At 33.9% G+C, this 22,971-nt stretch overlaps 2 protein-coding genes across 6 annotated transcripts; both read right to left on the reverse strand.

Moving 5' to 3' along the window:
• Positions 1–236: 236 nt before the first annotated feature.
• On the reverse strand, positions 237–5,411 carry LOC116013654 (nudix hydrolase 20, chloroplastic-like). Of its 5 annotated transcripts, XM_031253530.1 has the most exons (15): positions 5,299–5,411; positions 4,202–4,257; positions 3,961–4,012; positions 3,777–3,848; positions 3,374–3,524; positions 3,083–3,165; positions 2,543–2,899; positions 2,364–2,428; positions 1,934–2,120; positions 1,715–1,795; positions 1,435–1,560; positions 1,059–1,138; positions 808–923; positions 577–697; positions 237–446 (listed from the first exon to the last, which is right to left on the reverse strand). In XM_031253530.1, the coding sequence occupies exons 5-15, from the start codon at positions 3,507–3,509 to the stop codon at positions 377–379; spliced, it is 1,422 nt and encodes a 473-aa protein (XP_031109390.1). In that variant the 5' UTR covers positions 3,510–3,524; positions 3,777–3,848; positions 3,961–4,012; positions 4,202–4,257; positions 5,299–5,411; the 3' UTR covers positions 237–376. The 5 variants fall into 5 exon arrangements, with proteins under 5 accessions (XP_031109390.1, XP_031109389.1, XP_031109391.1 ...); XM_031253529.1 differs by lacking the exon at positions 3,777–3,848; XM_031253531.1 differs by lacking the exons at positions 3,777–3,848; positions 5,299–5,411 and adding an exon at positions 5,153–5,180.
• Positions 5,412–9,920: 4,509 nt separating this feature from the next.
• On the reverse strand, positions 9,921–22,693 carry LOC116013000 (pre-mRNA-splicing factor SLU7-like). Its single transcript, XM_031252665.1, has 3 exons — positions 22,550–22,693; positions 22,163–22,305; positions 9,921–11,307 (listed from the first exon to the last, which is right to left on the reverse strand). The coding sequence occupies exons 1-3, from the start codon at positions 22,691–22,693 to the stop codon at positions 10,131–10,133; spliced, it is 1,464 nt and encodes a 487-aa protein (XP_031108525.1). The 3' UTR covers positions 9,921–10,130.
• Positions 22,694–22,971: the final 278 nt, after the last annotated feature.

The following is a 22,971-nucleotide window of genomic DNA, read 5'->3' on the forward strand; positions in this document are numbered from 1 at the left end:
TATACGAAGATAAGTGTAACCTAACTGACTGAAGGAAAATTTTTTTTTTAAAAAAAAAACCGGATCACCTGGTTAATCAACTCAAAATAAGTTGTTTGTGTGTGCTAGTGTATAAGTATTTAGGGACCTATTAACTAAATGAGACATATTTTGTACGGAGTAATTTACTTCCCTCATTTACCAAGTCGTCCTAGTTCTCTAGGACTGGAGCGGTGAGAAATGGAGCACGGGCAATCAGAGTTGAAAACTTAATAAGATTAAGTTATATGTCAAAAAATGTCCCTCTCAGAAAAATGAAAATAACTCAAGTACCATTGCTAAAAAAAAATGAGTGGCAAAACAAAGAATCAGAAAAACAGACTGATGTAGTTCTAAATTAGGAGCAATCTCCACTTCTCAAACTCTGCAGTAGCTCTAAATACCCGAATTCTTCGGGCTTTATGTACCTGCAGGCATTTCATCGGGTTGTTAACGCTGCAACTCGCATTAGCTTGCTTGTACACATACTGAAGTTATTACACAGCTGAAGACATGAGAAATGCAGGCAATGAATTAATAGAAAACGGAAATTCATACCCATGCCGTATAAGGAAATCAATTATAACAACATTGCAGTTTGTTTTGAAAAATGAAGTCCTCCTGATTATATTTGCAACTTCAGAGATGGGGACCAATCTAAAGCTTTCGACCTCCCCATCTGTAAGTGCAACAACGAAGAAAACATATAAGCTTACAATCCCTGCATCAGCCAATTTATTATTTTCATCATCTCTATGGGAATAAGAAATTCAGAATTTGATCAATTACCTTCATTACTAGGAATAAAGCTTTCGGGAAGCTTAAGATCATAGCAAAAGAGGACATCTCTCTTGAATCTATATCTATCTATATCCATGTATGACACAGCCCCTACTGGTATAGCCCTGACCAGAAGAAAATAAGGTATATAATGTTTATAACACATGAGTATCTGGAAAAAAAATATTGAGTCTCTAGCCCACAGTTGGATTACTCAAAAACTCAACATCAACTCTGACACAAATGGCGATCCAACTTACTGGGTGGAAAAAGATTCTGGAATCCCTGCTTCTTCTTTGCATTCTTTCACAAGATTCTCTCCACAAGAAATCCCATGTGGCTGCAATCAATGATCGCATACATTAAATGTTAAATGATCTTGGATAACTAGCAAACTAGAACTCCATTGGAGAAAAAATATTCGGTCTGCAAAAATAAGAATTACTAAATAGCTTTCAACAGTATTAAAAAACCTGCAAACAGAATAATGGCACAAAAAAACTCCTGGTGAAGTGTCGGTAGCAAACAAAGCTGATAATGTATGTTCCGAGACATAACCTTTGGTCAATCAAGGTACCATGAAAATATATAGAGGCTATATGTACTGAAGTATAAAGCTTCCAGTTAACAACATACCAGTCCTCCAGCAACTAGATGATCAAGCATTCCAGGAAATGTTGATTTTTCTTCACTTCTCTTCCCTATCCATAGAAACTTCTGCCCGTTGCTTTCAACATAGCCATTCATATGAACTCCATAAGCCTGGGATGCAAAGTTCCAGAAAGTGGAAGAGGAGGGAGGGAGGGGTTGGTTTAAGAAACTTATAAGACCATTAAATGAACTGAGCAAACAAAAGGGCATTTCCAAACACAATTGTGCTACTCCATACACCTGGTAGTGGAAGCAAAAAACGCACCTTTATCCCAAAGTACGGTGCTGCTGCTCTTTCCATTGAAAAAAATATTGATGTACCAAAAGATGACACTACTGGATATAGCTGATTGTGGTCAACATATCCCGAAGAGGTATCAAAGAAGAGAACAAAACAAGTCAGTATCATTGATGCCTAATCATGGAAAAAGTGATCACAGAGTGAAACGGGGCTACAACATTGTTAAGTGATCAAAAGAAGTACCTCATTCCGTATACCTGGAATCAGTTCTTCCCCTAAAGACTTGACCACTTCAGCAAAAGCAGCAGTCCTATCCTCCGGTGTCTTAAGCAACGGATGTAATGTAACATGGCACCCAAAATGGCTGCCATAAGAATTATCTTTGGGGAACACAAACACATTTCTAAATGCCCTCAGGTGATCAGCAAACCTACATAACATTGAATTAGCCCCTGATTAAAGAAACTTTAAACAACTCTGTACGAAACAAAAATTCTTAGTATGTTGCAAAGCTTTGAGTAATATAATTCTTCAAGCAACCTAACAGTCATGAAAAATTCAATCTTTAAACCAATTATATTTCAAACAGACTATAAATTGACAATAAAAATGTGCATAAGATTGAGTCCTGAACAAGATACAGTACTACAAGTCATAAATTAAAGGGCATTACCCATTGTGAACATAGCCAACTATTTGATTCTCCATAACAAATGGCATGAACTCATTTTTCTTTTCCTGCAACAAATATCAAAATATCACCATCAAAATGTTTTCTTCGAAAAAAAAAAAAAAAAAAAACCTATAATAAAAATCAGACCCGTGACAGAGATGGAGGTTGGGGGCGTTTACCGAATTGCGATTGCAGAGTTTGACCTTATCGAAGAAGCCTTGTAGGTCAGAAGAGTGATTTCCAGGAGAATTAGAGAGTCGAGACACATCATCCCAAGTGAAGCTGATAGTGCCACTTCCTCCGCCACCGTGGCCGTGAGAGGAGACTGAAACGGCGAAGGGCCGACAGGGGTAGCGTAAGGAAATGGTGGGTAGAAGGGTAAATGAGGAATTTGTCTTAGGAAGAAATGAGGGAAATGAGAGTTTTTGAGAGAAATGGTGACAGTAGAGATGGGAAGCCATTGTTGAGTTCTTAGGAATTTGAAGCACAAGATTCGGATGAACCGACGTGAAGAACACCTGATCGCCTGATCGTGCCTGGCACGTGAATATAAATTGAGCATCAAGATTTTTTTTGTTTTAAAAAAAATGGTCAAATAAGTCCTAAATATTTTACGAAAAGTCAATTAGGCTTTTTAACTTTACACGGAGTATTTAGTAAAAAAGAAAATTGAAACAACAAAAAGTAATGATATGTTCCGAAGCACATGAATCACTGACCCTTAAGATTAGATTGGGATAAAGGGTAGTATGAGATTTTTCAATGTGGGCTACAGGAGTGATGTTGGAAACTTGGACGTTACCTTCAAATTCAACAAACTCTTCATATTCAGTAGTGGAAATAATTTGATAATTTGATTCACTCATTTGAAATTGAGCGACATTAACTTAAGGAAGCACACTTTCCCATGAAGTTTTGAATATTGACCTTGCATATGTCTAGATTTATTGCAATAATCACAAAATCTAGTATTTTTATATCCACCATGATCTTTGGTTTCAATGACGTACTTGTGTCACTAGAGCATATTGTTCGGAAGTAAATGTTTGAACAATTGGAATGGATATTGATCTTCAGGTTTGATCTTGGAAATATTCCACGCAAGTGGCTTGAGGAGAATGGGAGGCCTCTGAGAATTCTTTTCATGGTTTTTGCCACTATCTGCATATATAGTATGAAGCCATTGTTATGTGCAATCCAAATAATAAGTATTTGATTAAAATTATCACCATCACATACCATAGGAAGTGCTAATATGTTTTCATCTAAATACCCATTTTATGGGGGTTATAAGTTCCATTTTCAAGTGTTCTCACACGCTAGCAATCTATACTAAGATGACTAGCAAAAAAAAAATACTAGTAACATAATAAATCTCAAGAGCCATTAATTAGTAAGCCCTGAACATATTACTCCTTGTTCAACACTTTGGGAACTTTGATGTAAGGCTCCTCGTAGATTGGCAAAGCGGCTATCATGGCTTCCCTGTTAGAGGAATAAAATTGATTTTTTTGAAGGCAATGAATAAAATTGATATTTGTAATAGAATAAGAAAACATGCAATGCACTCAAAAATGAGAAATAAAATTGATAATACCTATTCTCAAATATTTCAGGAAAATCATCTCGCAAGTTGTCACCTTCAGCATCTGTAGATGGAAGAATATAGATATTTATATTACGGAGTAATTAAGTTTAAAGATGTATTCCTATTATATGAACAGAATAACGTGGGACTCTTAACAAAATACAAAAGGTTGTGTCTCTTCTAGTTTTACTCCACACACACACAACATATTCTTCTCTTCTTTTTCTACAGTCCTAAGCATTTAAATTACCTGCCCTAATAACTGGCTCAATACTTTGAAGATCCACGGCTTGAAGCTGACCAAACCTACATAAGAAACCAAAATTTTAAACGAAAAGCATTTGAAAGCAACATCAATGATGTTTGTCAAAGTATGAAATAGCCTGAAACTTTACAGGTGTCTATGCAATGAGGAAAAATCTAATGAAGGTATTATAACTAGGATCGGAAGTATGGAACAAACATCTCCTATCTCAAGCAGTTTGAAATACAAAGATACAAACAGTTATGCAATATGATAATATGATTTTATTTTATAAACAGCTAAAGTAATAAACAGAAATAACCAGTGAAAATATATGTTTCTGGTCAACATGGACTACATGAAAGGCATGGGGCTCAGTAAAATAAATGAAACAAAAGGGAGATAAGACAATCTGAGAGTTTGAACAGTTTTTACAGGTCCATCATTCAAAAATTCACATTCTGTCAATACATAGTCGAATGAAGCTAAGCACTTGGTGTTACTCTTCTATATCCCAAAATAGATCAAAAGCTTAAATCCAATCATTGCCTTCAACAATACGAAATCAGGGCCTTTCAATTAACCTCGCAGGCTCACACAGAGGTATTTCAGTTCAGACTTCAAGAGTTGATAGTTCTCCGAAATCCATAAATTCAAAGGTGCAAACTTAATAGAAGTTTTTTTTTTTTTTTTTTTCAAACAAATTTAATAGAAGTTTATTAACATGTGATCCTGCTTTCTCTAGCTATCTATGATACCCAGTTAATATATTTGTTAAAGTCAATTCAAGAAACAAGTGTACTTGGGCTTTGGTAGATTACCAGACTAGAAGTTTATTAACATGACTTAATTCAAGAAACAGAACAGAAAGAAAAAAAAAAAATTGTACCCACATTACACCTATCAATCATATAAAGAGACATAAACACAAACATATAGAGGGAGACAGAGAGAAACCAGTCTATCACTTGTCGAATTTTTAGAGCAAATTCTTCAACCTACAAAAGCGAAAAAGGAAATTCATAGAAAAGACAAATTTTCAAAAAATTTAGTTTCTGCACATAATTTTCCCTGAAAAATCTATGAAATTTGTACCAATATACCTCAGCCATGGTGAGAGAAATGCGAGCTGTTTCAGCTAAACGGGAAACATCAGGGGGCTGAAGAGCAGTATTCGCTTTCGTCGAGTAGCTTCGACTGGCCACCTGCCTCAACCCGAATGGCTGTCTCCGAAAAACAATTCGTTTCTGGTTCAAGGTAGCACCAGTTGCTATTGGTAGACATAGAGAAAGCAATGTTCTGCTTCCCATTGTTGAATTATGTTGTTACTGTGTTTCTGAAGACAATTATCACGATGGATGATAGAGTTCCAAATGGACTTAATACAATATAAAGGTGGGGAAACAGTACACATGCATATATAATATCTCCACCTACCAACTATATATGCAGAGATTGTAAAAACTTGAGGGTGGCAAGAATATAACCAAAAGGAGGAATACATAATGACTATGGCAGAAAGTGCAGCTTGCTCCTTCCCAAAAATAAAATGAACAGAAAAAACACAACCAAACAAAAATATAGTTAAACATTTAAAAGAACGATTAAGAAGAAGAAGAAGAAGAAGAAGAAGTGGAATTTACTTACCCCAAAGACATACGCTAAACCATTACAGTAACAAGCAGAATGTCCCCATCTTTCAGAAGGATTAGCATTCATCACTTTTGGATATACCCACACAGCCTTCTTGCTATTTGCAATTTCACCACCTCCCAAAGAACCCATTTTGCTTTTATTTTCTGGTTTTTTTTTTGGACTTTGTATGAGGGCAGGCGTGTAATGTGTTCAGGGCTTAAAGGTTAATATAATCAAAGTTAAGTGCACAATGCTTAACAGACAGACAGACATGAAGGCTAGGAATAGAGAAGAAAAAGGCCTAATGCCAACTCATATCTCTATCCTCTAAAGGTAAAATAGCTCAATTTGTTTTTTATAAACATCCAAATTCATTTCTCAAAAAAACTACAGCAATCCTATATAAAGTTATAAACACTGCAAAGTATATCCTAATTCCTACATTTTTAACAATTCAATTGTATATCTCAAATTCTCAATAACAAATTAACAATCCAAAATTCCAAATTCACACTCACTGCTACAGTGCTGCACCTCACACGGCTTATAGATGGAACAAATTGAATCCTTCAAAATCCAAAATTCAAAATTCGTCAGTCACTCAGCCCACCGTAGATTTCAGTCGAAGAATCAATAACTGAAGCCTTCACGATATAGAATCAATGAATAAACTTAATGAAGAAGACATACCTAGATTCGCAGGGGAGGGCTGGAGGCGGAGGCGGCGGTGTCGACTCGTCGGCCTTGGGGCTTGGGCGCTTGGCAATTAGAGGGACATCTAAGTAATTTTAGAGGACTAAAATAAAATTAAAAAAAAAAAAATTGAACATGGTGGGCAAGAGACTATCTTGCTCAAATAGTTAAGCAGACAATGCTTAACATATTTGAATTTCTCAATTACATACCAAAAATCTTCTAATGTATTTTCATCCTTGACTTTGCCAATCATCAACAATTCAACTTTTATCTAAGATTGCCAAAAAGTGATTCTTAATACTTTAAAACCATTCAAATAATTAAATCTTTAAACCAACCATTAATCATTTAAAATGTAAGAAATTAAATTTTGAGTACTACTGAATGTACAATGCAATATCTGTTCATAATTAATTGCTCGAACCCACAAACTTCTATATGAAGTGCAACTTGGTGCCACTAGACCACGAGGTCTTGGTAAATGTAAGAAATTAAATTGTTTTAGTACAAAAAAATGTAAAAAGAAACACATTTAAACCATTAGGATGTGCCTATGTACATCTTTATATGTTATCAAATCAGAAAATTTTATTAAGATTACTGAAATTTTAAAAGATTTTTACTTAGGCGGAGAACATTTTATATTATTATTAGCACTCTTAAAATGTTTTATAAAGTCAAATCCTCTGCAAATATATCAAGCAAATTATACCATTCACTAACGAAGTGGTGAATATATATATATAGGAGGGGTGAATGATGCCCATAAATGCTAAATTGAAGGTGAATTAAGTTGCTTTTCAAATTTAAATTTGAATCCAATAATAATATTTTGTTTAAAACATTCCAATTTTGACATATAAACAAGGTTAACCATTAATAAAAATATTTTAAAATATTATTTTATTATATAAAAGTATAAATTTATATGATGAGGCAAGTAAATTCTAAATTATATTTTACACAAATATATATTATTTGTCAAATCATAAACCACAACTCTAAACCCTAGATTTGACCACTAAGCAGTAGCTATAGTAAATTTAAGGAAATGAACTTTATTCATAATCTTTCCAGGGTTATAGTTCAATCAAAAACTATTACAAAAGCATCTCTATTTAAAAGTCCACCATTCTCCAGAACAATGGTTGAGCCTGAGCCTAAAGAATACTCCGATATTCTGAGTCTAAGGAATACTCTGATATTAATAGCGCAGCTCTTTAGCACGCACTCCATAGAACAGGGAATGTGACAATATCATTAGTAGTGAGGGTATCTAGTCGTTAATTAATGTAAACAACTTCATCATATTTGCTTCTAGGAAGTGACATCTCCTCTCACCACCCTTCAATTATACCTGTAGTACAAATTTAATCCCTAAGTTATATGTGTAGTTATATGTGTGGCATCTTTGACCCCTAAGTTATGCACGAAGTGACGACAATTTTAGTTTCTCGGAAACTATTTCTACCACCAATTTGTCACTTAATAAAGTGATTGAGTTGGTTCTTCAAGGACTATTTTAAAACACTGAATTTTTGTGATATTTGTTGCATGCAAGGAAGACTCATACTATACTTTGATGAAATATGAAGCATGAGGAGTCTGTCAAAATCAACGGTTATTATTATTATTGAGATGCACATATCTTCGTTGATAAGTGCTTATTTGTCTACATTTTCCCCCTTTCACTAAGTTATTTTGTTTATTTATCATTCCAAATTTCATGAGAATTAGTGCTTATTTGTGTTACTTTGCAAGGAGTATGAGTTGGAAAGCATTAGAAGCAAAGATGAGCATTTTCATGCATTTTGGTGGGCATTGGAGTCAAATGGAGGCCAAATATGAAGCTATGTAGATGGGTGCAACACTTCCAAGGGAGCCTAAGATTGGTATTTTCAATGGTCTTTGTCATTTAGACAAACCAAAACAAAAGAGAAGCAAAAGATCAATGTGTTGAAATTTCTGCACGTCGACATCTTAGTAATTGGACCATATCTCAGCCTAGAAATTTCCAAATTAAGTGATCTTTAAACCATTGGAAAGAAGACTTCAAGGGCTACAACTTTTCTAGAGATACAAATTTCGTAATTCTGAACGGAAAATGGTGAAAAACAGCCTAGAAGTCAAAGCAGCTGCACAGAGTTCGAAAATGCAATTTCTGGAGTGTTGGCAAACGGCCTGGGACACGGCCGTGTACATGGGCGTTTGATTTATGCCGATTTACAGTGTGAAAATGCAGTTTTTGAAGAGGAGGCAAACGGCCACTGACACGGCCGTTTCCTAGGCCGTTTGGGACCTGCTCTGCTCACTATTTAAGCTCGTTTTGAGCATTTTGAACACGGTTTTGACCCATGGTTGAACCCTAAACACTCCCATTCACTCCCTTTCATATTTTTAGGTTAGATTAGACTTAGATCTATGTATTTTAACACTTTTGGAGCTTGTAATCTTGGATTTGAAGCTTGGATTTCAAGATTCTTCCTCCCATTTCAATAGAGAAGTTTTCTTTCCTTTATCTCTTTTCTTTTGCAAGATTTATGTTTATTACTTGTGTTTTTGTGTTCTTTATGCTATTTAATCATGAGTAGTTAGTTTATGGGCTTGAGTTAGGGTTGTATTATCTATTTGGATGCTTAAGTTGTGATTATTGTGAAAAAGGGGAAGAACCCCAACCTAGGGTTCTTGAGTTTGAATTGGGTTTGTTTCTATCTTTCAATGATTAGTGGCCAATGATTGTTGTTTGTCTTTGGAAAGTCTTTCATTTCAATGGGAATTGGATGGGAGACTTGAGCCAACCCAATCTCAAACCCATTTTCTCTTCTATGGAAATATGGGTAGATTTGGGGCTTAAATAGCTTTTGTTCTTCAAGAACTTAGGTTGATACACCATGGGAATGGGGCAACCTTTGTTCTAATCCTTGTGGAAACTTGGATTTATTAGTGCTAGCCTCTAGAACCTAGGTAAAATGTTCTTCCCCCAAACTTAAGTGTTAAAGCATCTAGATAGTAATTCCCCTAGCTTGAGTCCTATTTCTTTATTTTGCACTTATCTATTGTTTATATGTGTTTGTTCTACCTTGTTATCATTTCCTTAGCTTCTTGTTGATTTCCTTGTGCTAGTGCCTAGTTTTGTGATTGCATATTGCGTGCCATAACCCCCAATCCTCAGCGGAACGACATTTCACACCCGTACACTCACCATCACTCATTTTTGCTACACATCATTCGTCTTATTTTTACTTGTTTTTATCTTTAATGATGATGAGTATAATTAACTTGCCTAAGTGAAAAATGGTGGGGAGATGGAAAGCCCGCAAACTGATCGTGAAAACTTTATAAGATTAAGATAGCAAAAATAATAAATTCTGAAAAGAGTGGTACGTAATTATTCTTTTGCACAAAATCACCATACTGCATCAGTGTATCATACGTCAAACCAAAAATGTCCTAATTGCAGGAGTGAGTAGGACTTCAGTGCTCAAAAAATTAGTGTCAAAACAAATGTGTGTTTGCAGCTCTTTCTGAAATTAATTTTGAATAATACAAAACTCTAAACACAAAAATATACTCGGTAATTGAATATAAGACTCTATTTATCTTCCTAGTAATAAGTGTTTCTAATTGTTTGTTTGCAGCACTTATAACCCCATACATTCTCCTTCCACCAAGAACCCCAAACACTAGTATGATTGTTCTTGTAAACATCCTCTTCATATTTGCTTTTTGGGAGTGACATATCTCCTTTCACAATCCTCCCAAACCGATCATATTCTACTTGAATATCACTTTGACCCAGTAAAAGTTCTGGGGACAGTGTTTCCTCATTAGCTGCATTCCCATATTTCTCCATGATGGTGTCCCTTCTCTCAGACTTCAACTTCTCCTCACTGATTCTATAGCTTTTATAGAGCAATTCGGCTTCCGAGGGAGCTGCTTCAGCTTGCATATGAAGAATATGGAGACGCTTCAACTCGAGCGCTTCACCGCTTAATCTGTTATGGTTATCCCCAGCATAGAACTTGTCTTTGGGATCCATATCAGGAAGGGGATCTTCACGCATGGACCGGGTTTTGGGATCATAGTGGGCAGAATTGGGATCAAGATTGAGAAGATACTTAGCAGTATCCTCTCGAATACGCAGATTCATTACAGTCCCGGGGATACTTTCATCCTCCAGATCTTCATCATCTTCCTTGAGTTTCTTAACGTGGACATAAGAAGCAGAATCGTACCCATTCCAGCGGTCCCTTTTACCGTCATAATCCAACTCCAATTGCTCTATTTTCTCGTCTGGGGCAATACGTTTCCCCGTCCATTTTGCTCCTGATTTCCGAGGCCTTTCCGTGCAAGATTTGGCGGTATGGGTCATGGCTCCGCAGTTTTCGCAGGCGCCGGTTCTGTACTTGTCGGCCTGATAAATCGTGGCTCCCCTGTCGTACCATGATTTGGCGTAATTGGGTTGTGGCTTCCATTTTCTTTGATGCTTTAAGGAAGGTTTCTGGGCGTTGAGATACCAGGGTGCAGAGGACATGTAGTGTGGGATGTGAGGGTTAATTTGGTTTCCATCTTCGTCAACCTCAGGCGCTGCTAGCCCGGCCTTTCGTGCATTCTCCAACTCCAACTCCAACTCCAACTGTTTCCTATGCTCAACCCTAGATTTGAATGCAATGGCGACCATGAATAGGGAGGGATGTGAATTAAAATGAATCTTGGTTGAATTGAATTTGGGTTGCTCTTTATAATATTTATAAATTATAATGATGGGGAATTTCCCACTCCTATTTGGATTAGAGAAATATCACGTATATTTGGAATAGAAAAAGATACAATTAAAAATGAGGATCATGAGCCTATCTCTATCAACAAGTGTAAAGATAGAACGCAATGATTCTTTGAATGAAAGAGATTTCCTACTTAGAAAATATCACAAAATGTTATCTTGAATATATTTTGATAGTAATTTGGAAGAAGAAACTCCTCCTATTTTACGATTCAAACCGTCTACTATTTTTGAATTAGAACTTTCTACTCTTTGGGGAGGAGAACCTTCGCGTCCTACTAATGAAACAAACGAAAGAAATAAATCCCGTAATTATAGTCGGATAGCCAATACAAAACTCTTACCCAATTTAAGACATTTTAAACATAAGAACTTAATTTGGGTAAGTTTTTTTTAACCTAGTATAATTGAGTTTTCTTAATTTTTGTAAAACAGAAAATGATTGGATGGTCAATGGTCAATGTTGAAATATGCAATCAAAAAAGAATTATAGTCATTTGCAAAACACAAAGGGATCGCAGTGTTTGAAAAGTTGGTCATAGCCAAAGTCTAATTTGTTTAACCAATTTTAATTTGTTTGATTGGTCAAACAGCTAATATGAGTGTTTGTAATGCGCCACAATTTTCTCCACGCTTGTTGCGGGGAGGCAGAAGGAGCAAAAAAAAATTTAAAATGCTTTCTCCTTAATGATTGAAGACATCTTCGTCATTGTTCTCATTCTAGATTAGAGTAATTCTTTTTCTTTTTCTTTCTATACACATTTGTACTTTAATCTTATAGAGGCATAGTCATAATTGTGTGGATTTGACATCATTCGACAAAAATATGTTGATTCAAAATCCTAGACAAAAATTTGTAAAGTACTAATGCCATTAACTTCTTTTCAAAACTTTCTTTTATTTCTTTTTAATTTTTTTTGAACGAAAATGTCACAAAGAAGGCAATTGCCTTTTTTGTGTTAAAGTTAAAAAGAAGGCAATAGTATTACCTTCTTTACTACTATACACCTATATATTAATTATTATTATTATTATTATTATTATTAACTAAAAATCAATAATAATAATAATAATAATAATAATATCAATAATAATAATAATAATAATCTATTGTGGAAGATATTAACTTGGATTCTGATAACGTTACAACATATCTCAATGGTGTCATAAATGAGCACAGGAATCAACGATTTATATTAGTATCTTATGAACGAAATAGATAAGATTCGAAACTTGTGTGCGGAATACTTTATAAAAAAAGTGCTGCGAAAACGGAAATAATTAATGTTTAGCTCTAGTTAGGTTTAGCACTAGAATATATTAGAATAGTGTAGATTTCTTGATCTTTTTCATTTTCAAGCTTAAGAACACTTTGCAAACTTGGATTTCGATCAAAACTTCAATAGAGAAGTTTTCTATTTATCTCTTACCTTTACTTTTCATTTATACTTTCAATTATTCATTGAATATGCTTTTATAATAGAATCACAACTAGCTTTTATAATAGAATCACAACTAACTGCTCTGATATGCTCTGATCTAGTCATCAAGAACAAATGAAATATAACATTTTTTTAATAGTCCTGACTAACTGGTCCACGGCGAACAAATGAAATATAACATTTTTTTAATAGTCCTGACTAACTGCGTCACGGCAGACATATGCAGCCGGAGTTTTCCGGACGCAAATAGTCCAAAACTTCAGACGCAAATGATCCTTTTTGTGTACTAGTGTCTTATAACTGTGATATAATTTTCCATTCACAATGAGCATAAGAAGCATGGTTGTAGAAAAAGACATGTATATATAGACAATATAGTGAAACATAAAATATTAGTCACTATGAAGGGTTAATTAATACTTATTTCCTACATACGAAGAGATCATTCCAACCATTCTCCATCTATCTATCTTAGCCTTCCTCAACAATGGCAGAGTGATTTCCTAGTGGTCACCCTGACTTTACTATTGAAGTTGGTCGCATCATGAAAAATGCCTTGATATGTATCCGAATGCAAAGTGAAGATGCAATTATTGATGTGCAGAGATGCATAACAACAATAAATGAAGATGCAATTGCTGATGTACAGAGATGCATAACAGATTATAATCTCTAGTGAAGCTGTTTATAAGGTGGAGCTGCAAGCGCAGAGAAAGAGCTATGGAAGCCGAGTTGGCCAAATTTACCATAATTAAAGTGGATGAGAAATTTACAGTTACTGCAGATGGGATTCTACGACTTTGGCCAAATTTACCATAATTAAAGTGGATGAGAAATTTACCGTTACTGCAGATCATGTGGAATCTGCTCTGCAAACTCTTGGCTTGGATGCTACCACTTTGGACACTCTTGGCTTGGATGCTACGGCTAGGTAGAAAGAGTAGGAAATCAACACAAATTAGAAAGAAATAGAAGAAAATAATGCAAACACAAACCTCTTGATCATGAAAGACACTTTCTGGACTTCTATTGTTTTTTCCAATGTTGTTTTCAATCACAGGGTAGCTTTAGTGGTTTGGTGTGGATGAAGCTGAGCAGAACAATAAACTGCCCAGACATTGTGTGCACTAATTCAGTTTTCTTACTTTGTACTGCTTCAACAAGGATTTTAGTTTATTTGCTAAATGTTGAGTAGTAAATGCAATATACCTATGTATGTATTTATACGAAAAAAGTCAGCTACAAAGAGTAGAAATGGTGTCTGATCCATGTTATTAAATTCATAAAAAAAATGTTAAAGTAACATTAAAAAGTACAAAAATATATGTTTACAGAAATCAGTCAAACCACAATCTCTAAACACCACTTCACACGCCACCTACAAATATATGTCTACCAACTCTAAATTTAAGCCACACCCCTATAAAATAAAGCTTCTTTAATAAGACACTAAAAGAAACAAAGGGGTAGAATCAGAAAATCAAAAAAAAAAATCAAAATCCTGAGAAAACAACAAAACGACGTCATGATTGATGGGCCAGATATCTCTGGCCTTTGATTGACTAAATCCCTATGACTTTTATATATATATATATATATATATATATATATATATATATATATATAGATTTATACTTTCAATTATTCCTTGGATACGCTCTGATATGCTCTAATAATAGAATCACAACTAACTCCTCTGATATGATCTGAACCTAGCTCTGATATGCTCTGATTTACTGTCAAATGTGAGTCATCAAGAACAAATGAAATAGTTTTTTGTAAATGTAGTGATCATTGGATACTTATCGTGATCTGCACACATTCAAGAATTGTAATGTAGAATTGTACAACGAATAGGAAAATATGAAGTTCAAGAATTGTAATGTAGAATTGTACAACGAATAGGAAAATAGGAAGTAATCACATCCTAAATATTGTAGGACTGTTTTGGGCGGAAAGCTTGTTTTTTATATATAGTAGTCTTATTACGATAGAATTGTAGTATGATAGGAATTGTAATGTAGAATTCTGATACAATAGGAATTATAATGTAGAATTGTACAACGAATAGGAAAATAGGAAATAATCGCATCCTATATATTGTAGGACTGTTTTGGGCGGGAAGCTTAAAGTGAGGATTTTGTTTTTATATATAAGATAGATATAGTATAGATAAGTATTTTAAATTTTAGTATGTTATTCATAATTTTTTTATATGTTTAATATAGGGCAATTGATCAATGTTTTCCTGCAAATGTATGAGAAAGAGTTATTAATTGGAAACAATAGTCATTTTTATTTATTATTTTAATATGATATTAACCTGAATTAATATATGTATGTATTTTGTAGTGTCCACAAGAGTCGGGAAACGTTGAATATGGATTCTATGTATTGAGATACATGTATTAAATTGTTACTAAACATTCGCAGGTTGATTATTTAGATGTGGTAAGTAATTTAAATAGAAATATGTATAGTTAAATTATAATTTATCAATTAATATAGTTACTAATTTGATTAATTAAATTTGTTTTGTATGCATTTGAAAAAGAAGTGTATACTATGAACGAAATATATGAAATTCAAGATTTGTGGGCGGAATACTTTATAAAAAAAAGTGCTGCAAAAACGAAAATTATTAATGTTTAGCTCTAGTTAGGTTTGACTTTAGAATAGATTAGATTAGTGTAGATTTGTTATTATTTTCCATTTCCAAGCTCATGAACACTTTGCAATCTTGGATTTCAAGACTTCAATAGAGATGTTTTCTATTTATCTCTTACCTATACTTTTCATTTATACTTTCAATTATGAGTCATTTCCATTTTTGAACCTACTGTTATTGGAGCATTGCCAATTTTAGTTCACTTCATTAATTTTTGTTACATTGTGACCAGTCTTATTTAGTCTTTGCTACTTTTAGTCCACCGTTAAAGTTTTCGTCAAATTGCCGTCCAAAATAGGGGCATTTTTTTTTATCTTTTTGGTCTTTTCATGCTTTGGTCATCTCCTTGACCCTTTGCAATGGTTTTCCATACAGATTTTCATCCATTGAAGAGGTCCGGCAAATGCAATGTGAGCCACATTACAAAGCCATGGCTTTCGCCGAACCTCTTCATTGGATGAAAATCTGTAAGGAAAAACACTACAAAGGGTAAAGGAGATTATCAAAGCATGAAAAGATCAAAATACCCCTGTATATCAAAAGATCATTAAACTAAACAGGTTAGGCCTAGATATACCACGCTCGGCCTTCAAGCTTACAGGCCCGGCCTATATATATTCATAATCAGGTGTGGTCGCGTCATAACGTGTGGTCAGTACGGCCGCACCACTATGTATACAGATATATACACCACTTAATATTAGAAAATTCATCACATAAATATGCACCGTTAGGTACGCATCACCAAAAAACACACCACTAGGTATGCAAACATACACCACACAGTGTTAGGAAATGCACAATTAGGGGCAGGGGAGTTATAGTGCATTATTTTGGGTGTGTGTTGTATCTTTTAGTGTTTTTGTGTATTTTCATTGTGGTGCATTTTCTAACATTGGGTGGCGTATATTTGTATACATAGCGGTATATTTTGCACCGATCGCAAGGGAAGACGCGACCACATTTGAATATATATATATATATATATATATATATATATATATATATATATATATATATATATATATATATATTCTATTTTATACCTAATATATATTTTATATTTACAATATAATCATAAGTATATATAATTACCAAACTCTAACTCTCCACCCAGGGCCAGATTTTAGGGCGTGTAAGATGTGCAACATCACATGACCCCAAAATTTTGGGGGCCCCTAATCCAGCCTTGGCCTAATAGTTAGTATATGTATTTGTGATTATATTTGCCCAAAATTAAGTTTTTTGCATTTTTTTCTTTGAAATTTTTCTTCAATTCGCAGTTTATTTATACTTTGATAGGACCTCACTTATTTACCAGCACAGGGATATACAAATAAAAAAATCGGTCCTGCCTCAACCTCCAAAATCTCATTCTAAATTATGATTCAATTATAAACATTGCTGCTATTCCTGTTGTAAGTATTATTATTGTTTTTTTTTATTTATTAAATGTTCTTACTGTCATAATATTTAATGAAATGCCGCAACTTAATTATGTGAGTTGATTGTTTATTACGGAGTATTTATGATATTATATAGGATAACAAATAATAATACAATTAAATTTATTTCTAAACAAGTTAACGAGCATGCTGAAGTTGCGACTTGTTTTATTTTATTTTATATTTTAATGTTATTATGTTTGTATTTTGGTGGTATACTTATGTAATTATGTATTAGGTATATTTCTTAAATTATTTAGATATACTTATTAAAGTTTTTTAAGAAGTAGGACTTACTTTAAAGTAGGACATTGCAACCAAGCTTCTTTGTTCATTGTAGCATCCTCTCCTTCTTGTTCAAATTATTTATAGAATTCGCCCTGGCATTTTCATAAACAGTTTGCAGGTATGAATTTTTAATGTTAGATTTTCCAGATCGATTCATTCAATGCAACAACCAAATACCCATAGAAGACAGAAAACAATTTATATCATAAAACAAACAATAAAAAATTGATAAACTGAATTTACCTCCTCATCGTGAAATAAACATTCTTTACTTTTCATGATTTCGCCTCCTCTAACGTTTTACTCTTTTGTTGTGCAGTTGACTGATCTCCTTGACATATTGATAAGGCATATTTTTGGTGCAGAGTGTTGTTCATTGTCGATAGTCTTTGGGTGAGCTTCTGGAAGTCATTTGACATCTTTATATAGAGGTTGAATTGAATCAGGAGCCTTATAGAATAACGAAAAGGCAAGCTTTGGAACAATGAAGCATCAGATTATTGGTTTCTCAATATTTATTTGAATTGGAACAATGAAGCATCAAATTATTCGTTTCCCCATATTTATTTGAATATTGTGCTTCTTGAATATTTTATTAATTGGAAGTTTCAAAGGCATTAATTTAGCAAACTAATACGTGCATAGGTAATATAAAAAAGTAAGAAACTAAATATAAAAACAATTGATGATGTAGGCTAAACCTGATAACCTAATGTGAACATCATTAATAATCCGAACTAATACCCATATGCTCAAAACAACAATTTTTGTTTAGGAGGCAAAATAACTCCAGGAAGTTGTTGCTTTAATATAATGATGATAGATGATAGATTGTACTTTTTATTTAATTTAAAAGGATGGAATTGGGGAAGATATATGTGTCGACACTATTTTTGTATATAATTTAGCATGCAATTTTATGAATGAAAATGAGGATATGAGTCTATCTCTATCAAAGAGTGTAGACATAGAGATGATTGGCCAAATGTGAAAAGATGCGATCAAATAAGAATTGTAGTCATTTGCACTTATAGCCAAAATCTAATTTGTTTGGTCAATTTTGACTAAACAAACAGTTAATATGAGTGTTTGCAATATCAATTATAGTTTAGGGATAAGAATAAATACGTCCAATAAGTAGGGACGAATTCTATAATTATCATATAATTTGGAGACAAAAAATATAATTTTCTCCTAAATTAAACACTTTAAAGGGGAACAACTAACTAGAGCAACCTCTCCCATCAAACCAAACAACATTAATAAAACTTGCTTACAAAAGGTGAAATCCCTCGCCATAAGAACCCATACCCGGCCCAGCATGATTATGAATGGATAAAACATATACAGTAAATTTTTTTTACCACTGATATATTAATTGCAAGTTGCAATCGTATATTAGAGTGGACTTTATTGATAATAATGGATAGAATTAATAAAAGTTCTTTAATAATTTATTTGATTTTCATAATTTTACAATCTTTGGTTTTTTTTTTTTTTCCATACCAACCATTCCAAATAGAATAATCTCTCCTCTCTTAAATCATTGTATGTATACGAAAATAAATAAATAAAGACATTCTAGAGAGTCTTAAACTGAGCACCTCTTCAATGGTTGTTGGTGGAGTAGACAAATTCAAATTACATTTAAAATGTGAGAGTTGTGTCTACTTGCGTTGTTGGAGAAAATTTGGGTGCAAGTGTGCAACCCCACAAATTGAACTTGTTCCATCAGTTGGACTCCATCTGTCTTTAGAAAAGTGGAAACTTCTCCAATAACTCTACAGTTTTATATATCAATCATTATTGTGTCTACCATATTATCAAATAATGTATAGTTAATATACGAATAATGTATTTTTAGTATATTAAAAATGTATATTATATTTTAAAAGTATATTGTTTGAATATTAAAATACATTATTTTGTGCAATGTAAATTCAATACACATATAATATACTACGGTGGAGAGGGTGAGGTGGAGGAAGGATAAAGTGGAGAGAGAAGAAAAAACTTATCTCCTACAAATATGGGGATTTTACCGCCTTTGCGGACCCCACCAAAATTAATGAGAGTTGCACCTCACATGAGTGAGGCGCAACTCTAATGCCCAGGTGGGCGTGTGTAGTCTGCCTGAGCGCACGCGTAATTATAATTCTTTTCTATTTTATTTTTTCAATTTTTTGTTTTGTTTTTTTCTTTTTTTCCTTTACTCTTATTTTCTCTTTCCTGGTAACACTTGCAAAATCTCCTCAAAAACCCACCACTATTGAGGAAGGCCTTAGAGCATCCACGTTTGTAGATTATATGAAGTTTTTTCAGATAAAAAAAATCAAAGGTGAGTTTTTAGTTAGTGTGGGAAGGTTTTTTTTTTTTTTAAATTATTTTTTGTTTTTTTTGTTTTTGTTTTTTTGGTGGTTTTTAATCCCTGCAAGTAATGGATCTTTGTGGGGTCCGCTATCGATGCATTAAACATGAAAAAACAAGGCAGGCACGAGTTTCATGCACATGTTGTGCGCCTTGCTGACGCGTGTCGCGTAAATCTGATTTGTTATTTTATTTTATTTTTTAACTTCTGAACTCCTGCCAACTTTTTTTTTTTTTTTTTTTTTACTTCCTCCTCCTGATCTCTTTCCTACCGGGACACCAAAAAACCACTAAAAAATTAAAACTAATAAGGATGCTCTTAGTATATTAAAATGTATTTCTTATTATGATTCACATTGCATTGTGGACATTGCTTTTATATATACTTAGAGCATCCTTAATAGTGAGGTCTTTTTGTGATTTTTGAGTAGTTTTTGTAAGTGTGATTAGAAAGAAAAAATTGAAAGGGAAAAAAAATTGATTTAAAAAAAAAAAAAAACAAATCTGTTAGGCATGTCTAACGCACTCATTGGGCGCCATTGTTGCAGCCCACGCGAATTTGCAGCGGCTGGCCATTGGATTTTGTGCGTCTCATTACTGTTTCTATAACTCTTTTTTGCAGATGAATCCACTCCCTCTCTCTCTTAACTTCTCGCACTTTTACATCACTATGTATTGTACTAAAAATTCTAAATAAACTATTGATATGTTGCTCGAAACATTGACTCCCTGCCCTTTATGTTTGACCAACAAATAATGTCCGCTGCAAGTGGCGCCATCTAGAATATATATGCAAATATTTTATATTAGCCGCCGTCAGAGACGGCACTCCGCTTATCCTCTTAAAATATTTAATATTAATTAATACTTTAAATAATTGTTGAATAATTGAATTGGTTGGTGGAGTTAACTGCGAGCTAGGGAGAAGAACAACATATATATTTGGCTATCACTATCACTACATCACTAATTCAAATCAAATTTAATAACAATAGTTTCCCAAAAAAATTAACGACAATTACTTTACACATTGTAATTTTGTATGATCAAAGTTCTATACAGTTTATAATATAATAAAAATTTGTTATAAATATTTTATTTATCATGGACATTAGTTTTGTAACGTTTGTAAATGTTATATCATTAATTCACTACTTAATTAGTTAATTATATTGTATATATTCTTTCCAAAATGTTGAATTCCAAACCTCAAAGGCGCTCCAGCCCGACAATATATCTGGGATGATATAAATCATAATAACACAGAGATTAGACATTTGCTTACTGCACAAGGAGTCCCCTCACCTTGAGTTATATATATATATATATATATATATATATATACACACACACTCTTGTATATTGAAATGATATGAATGGATGAACACTCCTATATCTTATTTTCTTTATCATCATTTCACTACTCTTTATCTACATTTTTTTTTGATCCATATGTTTGACCTAACGGGCTAATTATAACAAAATTGACAAATTTCATGCTTTTGTCAAAAAAATTGAGTTAGTATTATTCTTGTGCTGTCAATATAATCAACCAAATCAAAACTATGAGAGTGGCATGCATTACTGAACTTGATGACTTCATTTACGAAAATTAGCACTAATTTATTTAATGGGAAAGTGCCATAAAAAAATCCTGTTAGAAGAATTATGATTCTAATTTGATTAGCGAGAAAGTCTGATTGTTAAGTTATTCGGATATGTGTTTTAGACTTTTAGGTGAAATTTGTCTTGTTACTTGTTACCTAGTTAGCTGACAAAGAACTACAAGAAAATAAATTTTACTTACGTTGCCCATAACTTTACCAACTTAAACTCAAAAAGACAAATAAACAACTCTTACGGAGTCAAACTTATAATCTTGTGATTATCAAACTAATTATCTATAACCAATTTGATCCAGAATTATAGTATACAAAAGGATGATTGTATTTATATTTGATAGTACATAAGTACACAATATATAGAGGAATTTACAGAAGTAATTAAGCAAATAGTTTCAACAAAGATAATCATAATCTAGTATCATTATATTAAGAAATTCTACTCTTATTATATTATTATTAACAATGATTTCTCCAAATAAAATTTCAATGATCAATTAAATTAAAGCTCAGATTAACACTCTCACACGGATGATGGGAGTAAGTTCGAGTCTCAGTGGAGGCAACTGTTGACTTGTTGAGTTTCAGTAAATTGAGAAAATAGCTATGAACAGATACTGCATTAGAATAGAGTCAGTAGTATTCAAAAATTAAAGCTCAGATTATTCTAAAATCTAAACATGACACCTTCTGAAATGCCCCTGACCCTGAGAGGTTACATCATGCAATTAGGAGGTGTGGCAAACGATAAATTAATTAAAACAGCTAGCACGGTCGGTTTTGGATGGCGTGGCGGCGTCAGTGTTACAGTTAAAACAGAAAGAATCGGAATCTAAATTGAGGCCCCTGTTAAGTGATAAAAGATAAGATAATTTGGTTGAAAAGGAATTCGGAACAACCGAAAGTAGTGTTTATAGGTACATTACGAAACCCACGAGCGCCCGAACCAGATACCATATTAAATCTTTCCAATTGTCGGCCCACCTCGAAATCACTCAGAAATTTCAATCGGGTCAGTTACGATCCGGACGCCGACGTGGCATGTTCACACGACGTAGACGCGTGCCGGTGACGCTCTCCTTCCTTCCCCTCCAATCCTTTCATCCCCACACGCTTCTTCCTCGCCTCGGATAAGTACGAATGCGCAGCATTCACCTTATTGCCCTTAGGCCCAAGGCCAAATTACAAATTTGTTGCAAAACATCAAGGGTAGTCCAGTCTTTTTAGTAAAACAGCAGATCACAAGTTGACATTGGACTCTTCAAACAATGGGACCCACCAGGATGGGCGAAGATGCCTCGGCCCTATAAAACAGCCAATTATCTCGTCATTGCTCAAATCTCTTTAAATCCCCAAACAAACACTAATCTCGCTCTTAAACCCACCCACCATGACGCTGTTTTCATACTTCTTCCCGTCGTCGGATTCTCGCCGGAGGGCTCGCCGGGAATCCAGCCTCCGCAAACGGTGCTTGACCATGGCCAAACAAGAGAAAACGAGGTTCTATATTCTCAGACGTTGCATCATGATGCTCCTCTGCTGGCAAAACCATTCCATAGCCGATTGACTGTATTATGTTTTGTTTTCGATCGAGAAACAACAAAAGATGCCGCTGAAGAAGAAGACGAAGTTTAAGGAAGCCACGATGATCGATGGTGAAATTCGAGAAATCTCAAATGAAAGACGAGCCTGTCAAGACGTGACGCGAGTTAGTTCGATCGAAATTCACCGTTTTCCAACCGTGGATCATGTGTGCTCCGAGGAGTCGTGAGGTTTTTCTATCTTTCTGGGATACGTATATGTTTGGCTTCCAAATCTAGTAAGAACGAT

This window comes from Ipomoea triloba, chromosome 3, assembly GCF_003576645.1.
Source record: "Ipomoea triloba cultivar NCNSP0323 chromosome 3, ASM357664v1".
Classification (NCBI taxonomy): domain Eukaryota; kingdom Viridiplantae; phylum Streptophyta; class Magnoliopsida; order Solanales; family Convolvulaceae; genus Ipomoea; species Ipomoea triloba.

Coding starts and splice junctions, on each gene's coding strand:
- LOC116013654 (XM_031253529.1), bottom strand. CDS start 3,509: ATGAAAAGAATTCTCAGAGGCCTCCCATTCTCCTCAAGCCACTTGCGT. Junction 2,900..3,082: donor ATCCCAATCTAATCTTAAGG/GTCAGTGATTCA, acceptor TTCACGTGCCAG/GCACGATCAGGCGATCAGGT. Junction 924..1,058: donor CCAGAATCTTTTTCCACCCA/GTAAGTTGGATC, acceptor TCTTCTGGTCAG/GGCTATACCAGTAGGGGCTG.
- LOC116013000 (XM_031252665.1), bottom strand. CDS start 22,693: ATGGTTTTGCCAGCAGAGGAGCATCATGATGCAACGTCTGAGAATATA. Junction 22,306..22,549: donor GAATCCGACGACGGGAAGAA/GTATGAAAACAG, acceptor CTTGGGCCTAAG/GGCAATAAGGTGAATGCTGC. Junction 11,308..22,162: donor GCCACGTCGGCGTCCGGATC/GTAACTGACCCG, acceptor TAATCCAAATAG/GAGTGGGAAATTCCCCATCA.